Below are 18784 nucleotides of genomic sequence, written 5' to 3' on the forward strand. Positions count from 1 at the left end.
AGGTCCTCGCTCAGGGCCACAAACAAGAGTCCCCATGTGGAGAACAAATAAGTCTTTCAGCTTCCAGCAAACAGTGAACAAGAGGATTTCTTCTTGAAGCCCAAGGAGGCAAAAAAATTATGGGTTCAATCTGCAATATTAATGATTTCCCCAGTTTTCCACAAATCTGCTCAGCTTTCATAAATCAAATCAAATCAAATCAAATCACTTTTCAGTTACACCTTTCCATGTAGCTGTGCTCCAAACTAAGTCAGTAGGGAAAAAGGGTCAGACTAGTACCTACTTGGGGCTCTAAACATGCCTACTAATTTGGGGAAACACAGAAACATTCAGGACCAGGATTTTTGGTAGCTTTACCAGCTATAAAAGAGCTAAGGCACATTTCTGAAACCCTCTTCTCTCTGTTCATGTATGTTAGTAACAACAAACTTGGAGCTACCAGCTCCTTTAAACTGGCCTGCTTATTTTTAAGCTTGTAGAAACTGTGAAAACAATTATTTTAGAGTTTTTTTTTTTTTTTTAGGAATGTTCTTTGTGAAGCATTCAGACTCCTTTCCTTGTGTTTGATTTAAGGTATAAAAAGTTACTTTTTTAATTTGAAGAAGAAAATAAGATTTACCTAACTGTACAATAAACATTGAGTTAATTCTCAATTATCAACAAATATACAGGTATGATGGACCATAGAAAAACTTCAAGTATTTTTTAACACCATTGTTCTATACATGTAGTAACATTGCTCCCAGCAACAGTAACCCTGCTGTCAGCTCCAAGACACTTGGTTTCAGCTAAAAATTCCCAAGTCGTGGCAGTGCAGTATGAGCAAGCTACTGATGGGTGACTGAGTAGCTGCTCTGAAACCATGAGTGTAAAGACCCACTATGAAACAAGGGGGTACTAATGGAAGATATGCAGGAAAAGGGAAGGAAATTGAATTCCCTTGGCTGTTTAGTGAATCAGGGGCTCAACGTACACACTGTCACAGCAAACTGAATGTGACCTAACTTTGATGAAATATCAGTTCCCAATACCCTACTAAATTAACAGCTATGATTGGGAACTGTCCTGTATTTAATGTGTACTAAGGGTGTGAAATCAAAAGAATTTAAAATTGGTTGACAACAAACCAAACTTGTTCAAGTACAAAAGAAAGTATGTCCTCTGAGAGTAACTAGATGCAATAGAATAAAAGCTTTATATTCAATTTAAAAATGCTATCAATACAGAACAACATTAATTGACATGCCTTTTATTTTCTCCTTTAAGAAAGGAAGAAAAATTCTGATACAATTTATATAAAATACTGTGCTTGTCCACCCAAAAATATGAATGTGAGGCAAGACACTTTGCAGGAAGGCACCATCACAGGAATCTGCTCTATTATTATCATCTCAATAGTCTGCCTCCTATTGCATAACTGACAACTGAGAAACTGTGAATATTTTCATGATAAAGCTAATCAGCTTTGGTATAGCACACTGAAAACCACAGCAATACAATTCTGGCAGACTGTGTATTTTCAGAGTTCACTCCTAACAGCCATGAGAAGCACTCTACAAGGTAAATTTCTGATACAACTAAAAGATTATCCAATTAGTGCATTAATTTTTTTAGAAGATGAGCTTTTCTGAGAGCAATCTTCCTGGTTTATTTTAAGTAGTATTTGGCTCTTTAAGCATCCTCCTCTTCCCACTTCTTCCTCCTCATTTGTGCCATTTGCTGCAAGTCCACTAAATCAATAAGGTCTTTGAGACTTTTCAGCTTGGTAGGCGTGTTGTTTTTCAGCTCCAACATAGATTTCAGGAAGGCTTTTATGCTATCAACTTCATCATGGTTTTTGCTCCCTTATAGCCCAAACCCCCAAATAAACACAATGCTGGGAGATGAAACTGCACAGGTGAGAAGATGAAAATCATTAAGTGAAGGCAACATGTTCAGAGACAGAGCAGGTGATGCAAACACCTGGAAAAACTCTTCAGTTTTGCCAATGTAGCTCTTCTCTTACAAACTGATAATAACAAAATATTCCATTGATTGGGATCTCTTCTCCATAAACATGGTGGTCTTGTAGTGACTTGGGAAATTGAGAAATAAGGTCAAATATACAGAGCCTAACATTAACAGTCAATATATCATTCAAGGTTTTACCAAAGTTTGTCATGTTTAGCCTTCTGCACTTAAATGTAGTTATTTTCAATACGTGCAGTTTCATTCAATTATTTTCTTCAGAAATGACTGTCTGTAGAAACCTGTTGTGGGCAAGCAGAGTATCAGCCTAAAAATAGAGTTGGCAGCATTAAACACTTTTGAAAAAGTTATGGTTATTTCAGTGTCTGGCTCAGCTCTTCAGCCATTTTCCTCTCAACAGTTTAGCAGTATTCCTCACATTACAAACCAAGTATGAGGACAATTTCAAGTTCCCAGCATATCACTTGCAGACAAAACAAGGTGAGAGGTTGAGTTCTACAGGTAACTTTTAATGCAAGTCTTGAAAATTTGAGAAGATTCTGATTTGTTCCCTTCTCAATACATAGGATTGCATTTATTTACATGTATTTTACCTTATGCCATATGTTCATATTACCAGTTGCCTTTCTCATTCTTAAACAACAGCACAAATGGTTTACAGTCATGACACCTAACAGTAGCCTTGTTTTTCATTTATGCAAAATTTTAAAAATTCAGCATAAATACAATTTTTAAATTTTCTGAGAAGTCAGGATTTTTTCCTCATTTATTAATAGTTGTGTCTGGCAGAGCACACCAAAGGTGCTGATACTCATGACTAATCTAGATGAAGTTCAAGTTAGCTGACAGGAGGTAATTTTCTTCAGTTCTTCATTTGACTCTTACTCATCCCAGGTATCTCCATATTTATTTACTTTAACTAAAGAAAAAAGAAAAAACAAAAGTAGTCATGTGACAGTTTAACTGCTGAAGTTTATAATATACAGTGCCAAAAAGTATAATGAAGTGCACTGTCATCTGAAGTGGTGTGTGGGGAGAGAGTCAGTCACAGCACCACAGACACGTAATTAAAGCTACTTTTGAATAAATGGGGAGAAGAGTTTGCTAATCACTTTACCTTAATGAATCAATATTCAATCAGGAGGCCTACTGTGCTAATTCCTGCTCTACAGAATTTGTAATTGCTTTAAAACAAATGTAACACGAGAATGAAACAAAGACAATTGGAGGAAACAGGCAAGGAATGTTACAATAAATAATGAGGCCACATAATCTGGTTACATGCACAGTTGGATGTATTCGGGATAGTTAAAAACACATTCAAAGACAAACAAACAGAAATCAGTAATCCCGACTAGGAAACTACTCAGCCATTATTATTTGGCAGCTTCCTTTAGCACAGGATTGAGTCAGAGAGGAAAAACCCAGGGCAGTGGTCTAACGGCTTTGCTCAGAGTGCCACTGTAAGCGAACACCGACCAGAAAGTGAAAATGGGCTCTCTTGAGAGTGAGCTGCAAAGTCCTCTGTAATTGACTGCCATCACTGAAAAGGTTAAGAATGGCTCCATTTGATCCAGTAGGAATGCTGACAGTAGTCAGGCACCCCTTTATAAATCCACTTGCAAGTTAATAATTAAGATGACTGTTACTAACTATGCAGCAGAACAAGTGGAATGGAGCAAAACACCTGGTCCTTGTCTCTGTGAGCTACCAGCAAACTGAGCATAATGCCCTGACAAATCTCTTTGGAGTGACTGATATTGCAGTGAGACACAATGAGAAGCTCTCCCAAAGCAGGATTTGATTTCCATTTCTATTACCCATGGCAGCTGAACAGGCTGCACTCATTCCCTGGAAAATGGGCCAGCCTCGATCACTATGCAGACGCACGTATTTGTGCCGCTGCAGGGAAGGGAGAAGGCACTGGCAGATGGAAGTCAGGGATTGCTTAAAGCTGGTTCAAACATGGGTTGGCTTCCCTTCTGCCCTTGCAAGGAAGGTTCTATTTGCTAGGGACTCAGAGATAAGAGAATGAACCAAGGGGCAGTGACTCAACAAGGACACAGCAAGTAACATGCCCAGTTTGACACAAGAAGCTAAATCAGATCTTAGTCCACAATATCAGTGTAATCCCTGAACTGCCGATTTAAATGTACTTGCACGTGCAAACCACTCCTGAATTTTTGTATGCCCTCCTTCCTCTTTTTCCCTAAAAATGTGAAGAGATACTTTAAAAAGTCTATTTACAAATCTCACACACTGCTCAGTTTTCTTCTCAAAGCTCAAGTACAGCCTTCAAACACAGAACCCAGAAATATAAAAGAAAGAATGCAATATTTGATCAACATTTTATAGAGGTCTTTACATACCTCAAGTAACTAAAAATAAAGTAAGAAATATACATTCTCACTTCACAGCCACATCTGCCATGGAATATGGCAAGGTTTTCAGAATGCTGCTTAACATTTCTTTCTATGGCTCACAAGTGACATTTCTAGGCTTTCTACTTGTGGAGAAGTATCTTGAGAAAGAAACATTGTGTAAATCCACAAAGTGTCAGCCAATGGAATTGAAAAGCAATCTGAAACCACAGCTTCAATAACTTTTTCATGTCTCATTTGGCACAGTCACATGATAAGAGAAAGCCTTTTATCCTTGAAAAAACAGTTAAAAATCATTATACAAAAATGGTTTATAATTTTTCTTTCAAGACTGCAGATCTGTCCAAAGATAGATGACCTGCAGAAAGTAATTCACAAGCATCAAAGAGACCGACGCTCTTAAGCAACACTGTTCCAGAGCTTGGTGTTACTGCTTCAGAAGGTTTTGTTTTAATACACTCTTCTATACTTACTACCACCCATTATGCCCAATAGGAGACAACAGCTGTTCCTAGAAGTCTTGTTGCAACATGGCTGACAAGACTGGGCAGTGCACACAAACCCAAACAATTTGAGGTGACTGACTAGTGCCTCAGTATATTAAATGGTAAAACTTTCCTCCAGCTACAATTGTTTTTACAGATGCCACATTAAATTTTAAAAGTTCTAGAGCGAGTAATTGAATATGAATTGCTTCTTGTCTCCTTTTCAAAAAATTGATTGAGTCAAAAAGTTGTCCGAACGGCATCTTGCTCTTCAGGACATTGCATTCTTATTTTGCTCTGTAGAGTTTTCTTTTTCACTGTGAAAACAAATCTCAATATTGCTGCCAAACACCATTTCCTTCCTCTGGGTTTTAATGTAGAAAATGAACCTCTACAAACAATGCCTCTATAGAAATTCCCTAATTCCACATGAAACTATTCATAAAAATAAATACCCTCCCCTTCAAACCATCGGCCATGTGCTCTATTTTGAGAGAACAATGCTATCTAAAACACAAGCCCCTCTCCCATAGCTCTTTGCTTTAGCTCTGAGCTCAGAGAATTCTTTGCTGAAAGAGGTTGCTCAATATACTCAATGAAGCAAAACTTATGAGCTTTTCAGTCTGACACCAAGCAATATGGCTAGAGAAAATGAATTACAATTTTCTATGGGGTGACCAAAATTTTCGAAAAAATAATTAATCTGCAACAGGAAACTACAGACTGCATCTATCACATATGAGATACCTGCAGATACACTAAATATACATTGCTTAAAAAGTATGCAGAATTCAGCTTTGTGTTTGCAACCATTTTTAACATTATGGCAAATATCTGAATTTCACAAGTATTTCTGTAAATTGGTGTATTACCTTCCTTAGCTGGTTTTTCCTGTGAAAACTTGCTTGGAGTTTCTGCCTTTGGTGGTTGCATTACCTCATATGTCTGTCTGTGTTTATTCCTCAACTCCTCATATGTGATGCCTTTTTTTTTACGACTTTCTTCTGGAACTGGAGCAGGTTCTGGACACAAAACAAACAGAAAAATACTAAATATGACATAACACACCAAAATGTAGCTTCTAGAATACCAGTTAATTATTGCTCAATCCCAAATTAATAGGAGCATGACAGCTGCAATTCTAAATACAACAGTGAATGTATATGGTCTTCAAGTAATCCATTCCTTTTATCCTTTTAATTTTGCCAAACTTCTTTGAAACACTGGCTGTTAATTATTTTTCTTCATTTTACCATAGGAAATTCTAGCAACCATGTGGTAGTTGATGGATAAAATAGCTCTGGTCACTTTATCTAAAATTTACAATTATTGTACATTTGAGATATATGTGATTTCAGAAGAGAAATCTAAGTGAAGCTCAAGGGTTTGCATGAAGGCTTTGAATTTTGCTTTCAAATAATTAGGACAATATGCATCACATGATGCCTGATAAACATTTGATCCTTTTATCTGTATTTATATTGCAGAATCTTTGTTATATAATAAAGGTTTTACCAACTATTGATATTTGTGATGAAATGCAATAACAATTTTCTTGACACATTTATATCTGATATTTTCATATAATTATAACCAACTTGCACGAAAGGGCTTTTTTAGTGAAATAAAACATTTTTCATAAGTAAGTTGAAGAAATTCAAACTAATTCAAAGTCCTAAACCCTGAATTTGACAGTATCTTCCTCCTTTGTGTACCAGAGATAGCTGAATTCAGAATCCTGTGTTTTCCCTGCAATAGCTGAGGACGGTTCACACTGGAAGGAGGGAAACAGCTGTATTGTACTTGAAAACCATTTTAGTTCTCTGTGAGAAAACCAGACTGCTAGTGGATAGAACACAATATCTATTCAGTTCCCAGGAGACAAAAGTGTTTTTTCACATTGAGAAAAATTTTTAGAAGTTTAATGTCACGGAGTTACAGCACTATCAGTGACAGCCCCACAGAGGGTGGAACTGCAACAATCACCTTGGAAGGGCCAGCAGGCAGTGGGAAGGCTGTGGTGTATTCAGTACAGTGAAGGGATGCCATATTCCCCTTTCCTTCAGTCAAAGAGAACTTTCAGTCAGGCTGAGTTTCTTGCAAGTTTAGTTCCACAACAGATTTCACTTTGTAAGTTAATTCAGGATATTTATTTGCAATTAAAGCAATTTTCAGCTAGAAAACCCTGAATCTAGTTTACAATTAGAACACAAAATAAAATTTATATTTATCTTCTGTGTGAAAACAATTATAATACTTCCACAGCTCTTTCACTCAAAACCACTTTATTTTGCCATGTGTTTGCATAGGGTGAGAATACATAGTTTAATAAGAGCAGTATCTAAAAGAAAGTCTCTAAGTACTAAGGCTCACCTTGAACAGAGTAGTCAGTAATTCCTGTAGGTGAAGATTCATTCAAAGAAGCACTGAATGGAACAGGCTCATAATTTGAGAGGGCTCTATCTGTTGAGCTGTAATCATCTAAATAGCTGGAAGAAGGTGGGAATCCAGCACTTGGAGAAGATGACTCAGTAAATGACTGAGAAGGTACGTCTGAAAATTCAGATTTACGACTGGAACGACTGGAAAAGAATAGAACTAAATATTAAATACAAAAATACTGAAGTTAAAAATGGAACTATAACAATACTTGCAATTCAAGAAAATGTTCTTTCATTTTAAATAGTTTAGTTTCCAACTGAATCATCATCTTAAAAAAATTTTGGGATGCTTTGGCTATTTTCTTTACACTGCAAAAATTTCTCTCTTTCTTTCCCCACAGAATCTTAGCTCATACCTCCAGAACAGGAGAGAAAAGAGACAAAACATATTGAACTTTACAATAACTGAAGTTACAATCCTTTTTCCCAAGGAATCTTCAGACAAAAACACCCCACATCAGACACAAATAGTACACGGTGTGCCCACGTAACTAGTGGTAGTATAAACTACAGTGAATTTTAAAAGCCTTTTAGGAAGAATTTGATATTTTAAACCCTTCATCATTAGAAGGTGCTGTAACTGATCAGGACTGAAGAACAGAAGAAGAGCAAACAGCAATCTTAAGAAAATTAAATTATGAAAATTAATCAAGTTGCTGAATTCTGCAAAAATATTAATGAATTTTCTCTTGAGAGAGAAAGATAATATAATATAAAAAATACTCTGGAAATTGGTACCAGATATTTTAAAGTGTTCACTATATTCTTAGAATGGCCTTGCAAGCCACTACACAGCATGTCCCTCTACCAGGAATGTCACCACTAGAATGCCACTAGAACATCTCTAGAGTATTTAATAATTTTTTACTTTTAATTTCTGCTCAGCTGTACTTTTAGTTTCCTATGATAAACATTTGCAATTAGTCTTTATTTAATTCACATAATAAACATACAGAACAAACCCACTTTGTTGCCTCAATTATGCCTTTAAAATACATGCAAACCCAGCTTTAAAAAACTACCTGATCTTTTAGCTCCCTACAAGTTTTTAACTCATATTATATTTTGGTAAATCAAATTACCAGAATACATTAATTAGTAGACATACAATGCTCAGGAAAGTGTAATGATTTCTGTTGCAAGGGTTAAAAGGGTTAGCCTGTATGGATAATAATGCGATTGAAATGAATTTAAATTATTTATTCAACCAAGGAAAAGGAATTTATCACTTAGGAAATAAAACTTTACAGATACAAATGGGCCATTAACGGTAGAAGGAATGTATTGGTGTGGCAGATGATGGTACTTAACCAAGTTCTCATGTAAACACAATTAATGAGCATGACAATTTCATATTAGAAACTGGAGGGGGGTGAAGGGACAAGTCCAACTCCAGTTCAGCTGATTCTATGCAGTCAGTGTATGAAGTGGTTATGCCTGAAATTGTGTGATGTCATAAAACCATAAACATTTCAGAATAAAGGTAAATCTTGCAGACAAAATAAAAACTGTCATAAATCTGAATTTATAGTGTATTTAAGAATTTAAGCAAATCCTTTATAAACATTTAACAAATCTCAGCACATACACAGGAGGACTACTACTCACTATCCAAACACTATCCTCCCAGTTTTGAATCAAGGGTTTAAGTGACATATTCTGAAAGCAGCTTGCAATTAAAAACCAGTTGAAGTAGAAAACATTCTGGAAGAAAACAGGAAATAGTTTTAAGAACCTGATGAGTTTCTCATATGTACAGCATAATGGTGTTACAGATGTAAAGGATTTAAACAAACAGCAGTAAGTTTGACCACCATGCTTCTTCCTGCACTGATATTGTTTACTAAGCTCTTTCCTTTGATAAACACTGAAATCATTTCCACCCTTTTCCTACTTCAATCAAACTAAACTATGGGAAAAAATTCCAGAATGTAACACTATTTTATTTCAGTTAATTTAGTTTACTTTTAAACTAAGGAGACAACTTGTGCTGTCACACTTCTCTAAGCAAATTCCATGGGAAACACTCTCAATTTTACAAGGAATACAGTTTGCTAAGTAAACTGTTTATTTTTCCACTATTCAAAGTCATCAGTTGTATGTAAAAAGCTCAAAATATGTATTTTATAGCTTGCCAACTGATACAAATACAGATTTCTGAAAGTGGTAGATTTGAGGTAATGGGGAATGAGGGAAGGTGCAGCTCTGAAGGTGGTGGAAAGCTGCAATAGTAGTATTGATCTGTTAGTGTTTAAAACACCCTATTCAGAATATGTTTTAAATTTAAAAGATACTTAAACTCTTACTTAGGTGAACTATGTCTCTGAGCTTGTCGCAGAACATCTCCTATTGGGGAATCCTTCAGTTTCTTAAATTTCTCGCTACAGATTGGCAAGTAGGATATCTTTCCAGCCAGGTATCCACACATTCCAGCAACTTTTTAAAAAGAAAAAAAGATGGGTTTATATGCTGCACTATAATATCCAACATTGTTTTAAAACAATAATTTCAAATAAATAATATAGTATCTTGAATAAAAGAAAGAAAACCAGTTTAGATCTAAACCAAAAACATGCAGTAATCATCTCTGCTTCTTCTGGAGACAAAGGGTACAAAACCAAATGCAACAGCTGAACAGAGACATAAAGCAATGATTTAGACATGGTGTGAGCAACAGGTGATTTCAGCTAGTACTTGGTGAATGAAATGTGGCAAAAAAATTAAATTACATTGTTTTTTCCCAAGATCCAGAAATCACAATTAACTATCAAAGATGATAAACCAATCAGGAATAAATACAGGCAGTACATTCTGCTAATTTAATCCATCAGAACAGTCACATCCTGAAAAGGCTTTACCAGTAATGAAGAGAGGTCTAAACCAACTTAGTAGTAGGCTTATTTTCTGTAAAGGATTCTGTTACTTGACTGCCAGGGGGCAAACACTCTGAATTAGCTGAACCCTTGTAATGACTAAGCAAATGGTTTCAATTTAGTGCATGAGCTACTTCCATCTGCTGCAAAGAACATAAGAATAAATTACCAAGATAGCTCTTTCTGGGCTTAAAACTTATGATTTCCATCAACTGGCTCCTTCAAGTTTTATGAGTGGGTCAATGGTGTATGAAGGATTCCATGGGAATGAACAGTTTTCTTGTCAACTTTGTAGGAGAAAAAGACCAGTCCCTCCTTTCATGTGCAATGAGTATTTCCTAAATATAAAGACTAAAGTCTCAATTATCTTTAAGTCAGGAAAGAGTTAATTATCAGGAACATTAATCCTCTGCAATTCTCAGCTGTAGATTACATTGCCTGGGAACCATTATAAAGGGGATTTTACCCCAGCCTGCTGTGCTGATACTGAAATTTTGATTCCTGTTCTCGTCTTATTTTCAAAAGAAGGCTGAAAGTCCTTTTCCAAGGGAACAGAGAAGAACAGCCACAACTATGAGTGATGTTTAGAAATAAGGAATGTAAGGGTTGCACTGTTTAGCGGGTTACAAAAACCCAAACACCTCATATACAATAAATACGTGCAAAGAGAAAAATTACAAGTCTAAGAGTAATTCAAACTAAACATTTAGCAAAATAAAAACAGAAAAGCTAATTACTCTTTTGCATTAATTACAAAGAGAAAGTATTTTTCTTGAGGCCTTCTAGTAAAGAAAAGGGGAAGTATCTCTCTGGAAGATGTTTCACTCAAAGTAATTATTGGCCAAACTATTTGATTTATTTTATTACAGAACTAAGAGCCAGATGATTCACAGTTTTCAAGTTAGCACAGTAAATTAGGTGTTGTTCTTTGCTTCTACATTCACTGTGACAAGATCTTTGAGAAGCTGATTAGATATGGCCAGGTCCCACTGCAGACTAAATGAAGGACACAGAGGCATTGGAATCTTCCCCTTCTTTGTCAGAGAGCACCAAGAGCTCTCTGCTGTGTTGAAGGGAATGCTGCCAATGTAGTAAATCAGCCATGGCTAACTAGATGTTTCAGAAAACTGTTGGGAGTACCTAGAAAACTACTGACAAAAGTACAGTAATTCCTACAGGCAGAACATCCTGGCCAGCCCAGTTGCACCTTATCTTCCCCCCTGATTTCAATAAATTACTTGTATTAAATAAGAAGAATGTGGCCCTTATGTGTAGCAGAGATTGGGGAAATAGCTGTTGTATTATTTATTAGAAATGTTTGTGTTATGCCATTGTTTGGTGTTCAAAGAAAGCAACCAGAATTTAGCATAAACAACTGGAGCCCTAGTCTCACGTTCATTTATCTGCTTAAACAACACTTCCTTGACCACAATCATAGGGTTTACCCTCTTCCCACTGAAGTAAACTGGCTGTATCTGCCAGATTGGCAAGATGGCAACTTCCTGTTTTACTGTCCTGTATTACATTGAAAAGACTCATTTATTAAGTTAATAATTTATTTTTGCTTATACTTTATCCAAAAATCATTCACATGAAATTGCTTTTTTCCTACAATTGTATATACATAATGTCCAGGAAAAAAAAGTAATTAAACTAGCCTGAATGGGACACATGAGATCCATGAATAAAGACCTTCAAATTCGGAAGGGAGGGGTGGCTGTGTTCTGGCAGTGTAATTTAAAGCAAGGTTGCACAGTGTCTATTTACAATGTTTTTATTTTAAATGATGATGTTACATTTGTCAAGCAATTTTATACAAACCTTATAAAGAAAAGTTGTGCAAAATGTGCAGTACAAATTCAGACAGTGAATAAATCACTGACTCATAAAATGGCTTGGGTTGCAAGGGGACCTTAAAGATCCTCTAGTTCCCCTGTGGCATGAGCAGGGATGCCCCCCACTAAACCTGGTTGTTCAGGGCTCATCCAACGTGCCCTTGAACACTTCCAGGAATGAAGCATCCACAACTACTCTGGGCAACCTGTCAAGTGCCTCACCACCCTCAGTAAAGGATTTCTCTCTAACATCTCATCTAAATCTCTCCTTTTAGTTTAAAAGCAGTGGTCACACTGGGCATTAGGAAAAGGCTCTTCACTGAGAGGGTTGTCAGGCACTGGAGCAGGCTCCCCAGGGAAGCAGACACAGCACCAAGCCTGGCAGGGTTCGAGGAGCATCCGGAAAACACTCCCAGTCACATGGTGTAGTTTGAGGTTGTTCTGTCAGGAGCAGGGAGCTCGGACTCTGGTCCTTGTGGGTCCCTGCCAACTTGAGCCACAGTGAATTAGCCAGCCAGCCCCAGGGGAATTACATCTGCACAGCAGAGTCCAGAACATACAGCACAAATACACACTGAATTTATATGCAGCTTTTACTTACATGCAACTTTAATAAAAGAGCCGAATCTTGAGGTGTCTCTTAGAACACCTGAAAATGAGGATGAAATCAGATATTAAGATATATGATATTACATAAGATAGGTGTAATCAGATATCAAGAATTAACTTGAAAAAACTCAACTGTAGCTATGTTTGTAGAAGCAGGTTACTCCTTTGCACTTCACATTAAAGAAAATTTTAAAAAAACCCCACTAATATCTGAATTCTCCATATAATTAAAAAAATCCAGGAATTACCTCTTTAATCATATTTAACTACAGGGTTATTAACACACTAAGAACATATTGTTTCATAAGCAGTGAGATACTGCACTTCTCACACAACATAAAACACATATGAACTTGATTTTAAGTTCAGCTCCTTCTTTATGGTGAGGAACTGCAAATCATGTAGCTGCAGAGTCTGAGCTGCATCTTTTATTTGCAAGTAGGTTGGACATTATATTATCAAAATAACTTTCCTAACAGCAGAAAGATATTTCAACTGAGCAAACTGGAATGAAACTGAAGTATTTTTATACTTTACCTTTTCTAATTAAGAAACTAGTACCAAGCATGCTCACTGCAGCCAAAGGGAAAGCTGTGAAGAAGAAAAAAAGCTGCTTAAAATACAATTTTCAATATTTTCAATCACATTTCACAAATATGCAATAAAATGAGAGTTGCTATGCCTTCCAAAGCTCATTTGTGTAAGGATATATATATATAATTAAAGTGTATATAAATTATCAAACATTGTCAATTCCAGTTTTTAAGACCTACTACAAATTATGTTGTATGAGTTAATGAGTCATCCTGCCTGCATTATACTTCATGCTTCCTAAAATACAAAAGCCACTGTTGGATGGAATAAAGCTCTCCAGACAAGACTCCAGGTCTCGCTACAGCTGCGACAGCAGCAAGGTGCAGAACTTTAAGCTAGAGAGGCAAACACAGTTCTGCACAGCAGGAGGAAGTTATATAGAGGCCAGTGCTTCTAAAAACTGTTGATAGTCTAAACTCTTGATGTTTTTACATATTTTGGGAAAAGTTTGATTCCTACAGAGCTGTAAATCAGATTGATTAAAATTAGGTAATGTTTGATTCACCAGCAAATGAAGAAACAGGGCAGCTTTTCCTGTAGCTTACAGATCAAACTATACAACCTGGGCTTAGGGTCAGAAATGCAGAGAAAAGAACATTCTGGAAGACCATCACTGCCTACCACAACCAGCCTAACAGTCCATGTCAATTTTTATTATATTGAACGACTTTATGTGGCAAGAAGCATTTGGAGGTCGCAAAACCCAGAATGAATGCTTCTTTCAAGCAATAATAATTATTTTATTGGGAAGATTACTGTGCAGCTATTCATGAAGAGCACCACCACTGCACAAGATATAGGGACAATGAAGTAACAAACATAACAGAAGGCTGAAGTTATTTAAAGATTTAGATATGCCATAGAGAAGTTTAATTTCATGCAATTCTGAAAATGCAGAGGTTACAAAAAGGCTCAATGACTTCTAGGAGAGAAATTTTTGCAACAGCACTAGATGGTTGAAGTGTTTTGATGCACACAATTTGTTAATTAAGTTCATATTTGAAGACAAATTGTATTTCTGGAGAGCAAAGTACTAAAGAATAGTTTGCAAATTAACATCTAATTCCCTCAAAAATTCTGACAGATGTAAACCAGGTAAGGGGTCCAACCAGCATCTGTCTCAAGGTAAAAGCAACTGGATGTCACTATAAGAAGAAATACTGCCTCTTTAGTTCAAAGCAGGATTACAGCAAAACTTCAAAATAGAGAATAAAACCTCCCAACCTATTAGATGTTAAAAATCTGATGCTTTTACAGATTCCAGACCTAGATTTTCAAAAATTTACTGTTCTAGATTTTCTGAGATATAAAATGACAGCACAGATTTGCAACTAAATTGTAAAAGAAAAACAAAAGCAAACAAAGCCAACAACAACAACACAAAAACAAACAAACCCTTCCCCCCCAATAAAACAAGGAGAGAGAGGGTGAAGAAAAACACGCTCAAAAATTATTACAGAAGATTTCAGTCCAATCCTTAGAAGTTTGAAATTATTTATAGACCTAACAGAAACATTCCAGATATCAAAACCAGGCTATACTTATCTGAGCATATAAGTGACCTGAAATGGTAACTAAAAAAAAAAAAAAAAAAAAAAAAAAAAAGCTAAATGAAAAAAATCAATATGAATTATTCAACAGTTGGGGAAAAAAAAACCTAACAAAACAAACTCAATAAATCAGAAACCATAAATGCTATGGGCAAGGAGTACTTTTTCTACTCCAGGAATAAAATAAATCTAGGGAAAATAATGGAAGGCTGATATATCAACAGCATATAAGGATGGTAATATAATGCACCCAAGTCAAAAGTGTTTGATGGGGAAAAAGTTTTATCGGTATGATTTGATTTTGTTAACGTGATTTTAGTTAGAATTTTTAAGAGTGTAAGAATTTATAGGATAATGTGATTACAAACTAGTAACTCCAGTAAAGCACATATTAAACTGAATTGTGAAATGACTAGTGGCAGAAGCTGTCAAGAGAAACTATGACAAAACAGACAGTTTGTAAGAATGAGTAAAATTTGCTACAGCTTGAAATTTGAATAAACAAACTGAAAACACACAAATTTATTGTAACCTCAGTGAAAAACAAAAGCTGACACAATCCAAAGTGAGGATTTCAGGGCAGTCACACAAGCACCCTCTTGCAAAGGGGAGTTCAAGCAGTATGTATGTAATACAGTGAATACAACACTCTGGTATGTGCATGCACAACAGGGAAACAAAGACAGGAGACCTAGAAAACAGCGATGGACTTCAGGCTCTCCCAGCCAGGTAACAGCACAGTCCACAACCCCTGAAAAAAAATCTGTTACTGCTGTAGCTCCCTAAAGAAAAGTGACTCAAGAAACTAACTTAGGGCCTTCAAGCAATACCTACATGCTGTTTCTTCAGTGACTATATAAAGATGCACAGGGCAACGAGCAACATTGCCAAGCAGCACAACAGCTCAGGAACAAACAACTCTCTCTCCTCTTTGTGTTCCAAAAGAGAGATTATCAATAAACCACAACCATCCTTGTACCTCTAATGGACCTGCCTCCTTCACTTATAAAATTATACAGAAAATGTACGTTTTTAGCAAATATGTTGAAGATTTCCAAGTATTTGTGTAAAAGTGAATGAGGAGAATGCCAAACCAATGGAGAAAGACAAAACAGAACTTTGAATCATTAATTCAAAATCACAATGCCTTAGGAGCTGTCCCTGAAAGTATTGGCTTCCACAAGAAATTAGAGCCCCAGTGTGCTAAAATTAGCAAATCAGCTGCTAAATTCTTCATCTGCCCTGGTTTTTGCCAAGCCACCTATCAGCATCAGTAACCTACTAGTGTGTGATAAAACAGCAGGTAACAATCACATCAGAAGGCCTTTTCAAACCTCAAGACCAGGTGTACAAAAATCAAGCATGCCTTGAACCTTAGGGTTACAGAAACCATGCACACACAGCAATTTTTTCCAAAAGCTGAACAGAGTGACTACTTGTATATTGTTCTCTTTACAAGTCTCTATAGAGATGAAAACTAATGGTTATAAGTCAAACTATTTTATTCTTGCATGCTAAAGATAACAATAAAAATTGAAAATAAAAATGCAGAAATAACACAAAAAAGAAAATCCAGTAATATAAACGAGACTCAGTAATTAAATCTATTTTCAGACTTTTAATAACCACATAAACTTAAAATATGAAGATATCTTGTTATAAGGCATGCAACTTGGAAATTATGTTGCACCTTGTACAAAACTGCTGCAAACTCTCAGTAAATACCACATGGATCAGCATTTGCTGGGACACAGTTCTAGTAGGTGTGAAGCTCCTTAATGCTCTGTTGTGCTATATTGTGCCTCTGTAATGCCTCAGACAACAGCAAAAGCTAAGGGTGGAAGGAAAGCAACCAAGTTTACCAGCAAAGTGAGCTCACCTCTATACCGAAAACTCTCTTCAGCACATTCCTTGAGCAGTCTTCTTTCTTCCTCCGTTGGAACATAAGGCTTTGGTACTTCCCTCTTTCATTAGCCAAATAAATTAGAAAAGAATGAAAAATGCCCCCAGACTGTTTTGTCCAATCATCAATGTCTAACTTTCACACCTTATAGTTTCTATACTTACACCCAGTTAAGAAACCAGTGCTTTTTGTCCATCAATGTCACATGAAATATATAATTTTAAAAAATCCAGTGCTTCTAAAAATTACATGAGAGAGCAGGAAATACTTTATGCATAGTCAGTTCCCAACTCAGCTCAGTCCTTTACTTTAGAAAAGCCTGCTTTGGTCCCTCCAACCAGCCTTCCAAACAGCTGACACACGACAGATCATTAAGTGCCTTTTTGAAGTATTTCTTAGGGTTTCAAAGACCACAGGGCGTGTTGTTGCTTCACAGGGATGCAATTCAGCGAGAGCTGACCAGCTGTTTCCCCGGCGTGAGCGAGGTTTGTGCGGGGGTGCGGACCCTGTCCCCCCTGAGAGCCGTGACACTGGGCACGCTGCTGGGCACAGCTGCGGCAAGGCCACCAGGGGAACAGAGAATCACAGAAACAGGTGGGTTGGAAATGACTTCTGAGGTCATCTAGGACTGAACACCACCACACTAAGTGCCATGTCCAGTCTTTCCTTAATCACCACTAGGGACGGTGACTCCAGAACCTCCCTGAGCAGTCCATTCCAATACCTAATGACCCTTCCTGTGAAGAAATTCCATCTAATGTCTAATCTAAATCTCCCCTGGTGCAGCTGTCTTGTCCTGTCGCTGGTTGCCTGGGAGAAGAGGTCGATCCCTACCTGGTTACAACCTCCTTCAGCCAGTTGTAGATAAGACAGTGATAAGGTTGCCCTGAGCCTCCTTTTCTCCAGGATAAACAACCCCAGCGCCCACAGCCACTGCTCGTAAGACTTGTACTCCAGACCCATCACGAGTTGCCGTTCTCTGGACACGCTCCAGCACTTCGGTGCCCTCCTGAGCCGAGTGGCCCAAATCTGAACGCAATACCTGAGGTGTGGCCTCACCAGTGCCGAGTACAGGGGCACGGTGACTTCCATGGTCCTGCAGGCCACGCTGTTCCTGATTCAGGCCAGGATGCCACTGGTACCAGAGCACCCGGTGGCCCACGGTCAGACACGAACACCTCCTCACCTCCCGCCAGGACCCCCGCCCGGCCCCCGAGAGACCTCAAGGGCACCGGCCCCGCGTGGAGCTCGGGGCAGGGACGGCCGAGCGGCTGACAGGAATCCCCTTTCCCTGCCCCGAGCCCGCCGCCCCCAGCCGCGCCAGGTTTCCCCGCGGCAGCGCCGCCGATCCAGCGCAGTTACCTGGGCCGCGTCGCCGCCGGGGCCGGGGCCGGGTCCCTGCCCGGCCTCCATGGCCGCCGTGACCCGGAACTGCGCTCGGCGCACGCCGGAGCGGTGCGCATGCGCGGGGGCGGGCGGGCCGCGGCGGGGCGGGCTGGCTCGGCGGCGCTGCCCGCGCTGAGCACGGGCCGGGCCCTCACAGCGGGCGGCGAAAGGCTTCTGTGTGCCCCTGCCCAGCCTCAGCTGTACGGACGGTACCCACAGGCTTGCTAACGACGGATGGCCAGAGTTTCCTAAAAGGAAAGGATCTCTGTTGCCTAAAAAAAGTGGGTTTTTTTCTGAATCAGGACCAAGCAAGGGTCTGCTAGGCAGCTCTTGAGCTCGAAAGTGGAATTAGTTTGGTGGTTAGGATTGTCTTGGAGTGGGAGACTAAGAAGTTGTGTGCTTGATTCTAGCCAATGCCGTGGAAATGGCAGCTTTAGCAGGTGCTTGCAGTTTTTGAGAAATAAGGAGAAGCTGAGGGAAAAAAGTACGGTGTTGATAGTGCAATGTATGCCTTGGCATTTTCTTGTAAACAAGCAGTACTGTGGCTTGAGCTCACTATATGCTGATATGCCCGTGCTTGCATATGGAATGTACCACTCCCTTTAAGCCTTTCGAGGCTTAAAGAGCAAGCCGTTCTCTCTTTACCCTGGAATTTGGCTTAAATTGCTGCTCTCTGAGGGCTGTATAAAAAAGGGTCCATGCCTGATGATAGGAGAAGGAAGGTCCTTGAGATTGAAGGTCTGAATTTGCTACAGAATG

At 38.2% G+C, this 18784-nt stretch overlaps 1 protein-coding gene across 1 annotated transcript; it reads right to left on the reverse strand.

Moving 5' to 3' along the window:
* Positions 1-2456: 2456 nt before the first annotated feature.
* On the reverse strand, positions 2457-18074 carry OCIAD1 (OCIA domain containing 1). Its single transcript, XM_063157306.1, has 8 exons — positions 18002-18074; positions 16616-16700; positions 13130-13183; positions 12585-12632; positions 9582-9711; positions 7208-7416; positions 5707-5856; positions 2457-2887 (listed from the first exon to the last, which is right to left on the reverse strand). The coding sequence occupies exons 1-8, from the start codon at positions 18050-18052 to the stop codon at positions 2850-2852; spliced, it is 765 nt and encodes a 254-aa protein (XP_063013376.1). The 5' UTR covers positions 18053-18074; the 3' UTR covers positions 2457-2849.
* Positions 18075-18784: the final 710 nt, after the last annotated feature.

The sequence above is a fragment of the Melospiza melodia genome, chromosome 5, assembly GCF_035770615.1.
Source record: "Melospiza melodia melodia isolate bMelMel2 chromosome 5, bMelMel2.pri, whole genome shotgun sequence".
In the NCBI taxonomy this organism is placed as follows: domain Eukaryota; kingdom Metazoa; phylum Chordata; class Aves; order Passeriformes; family Passerellidae; genus Melospiza; species Melospiza melodia.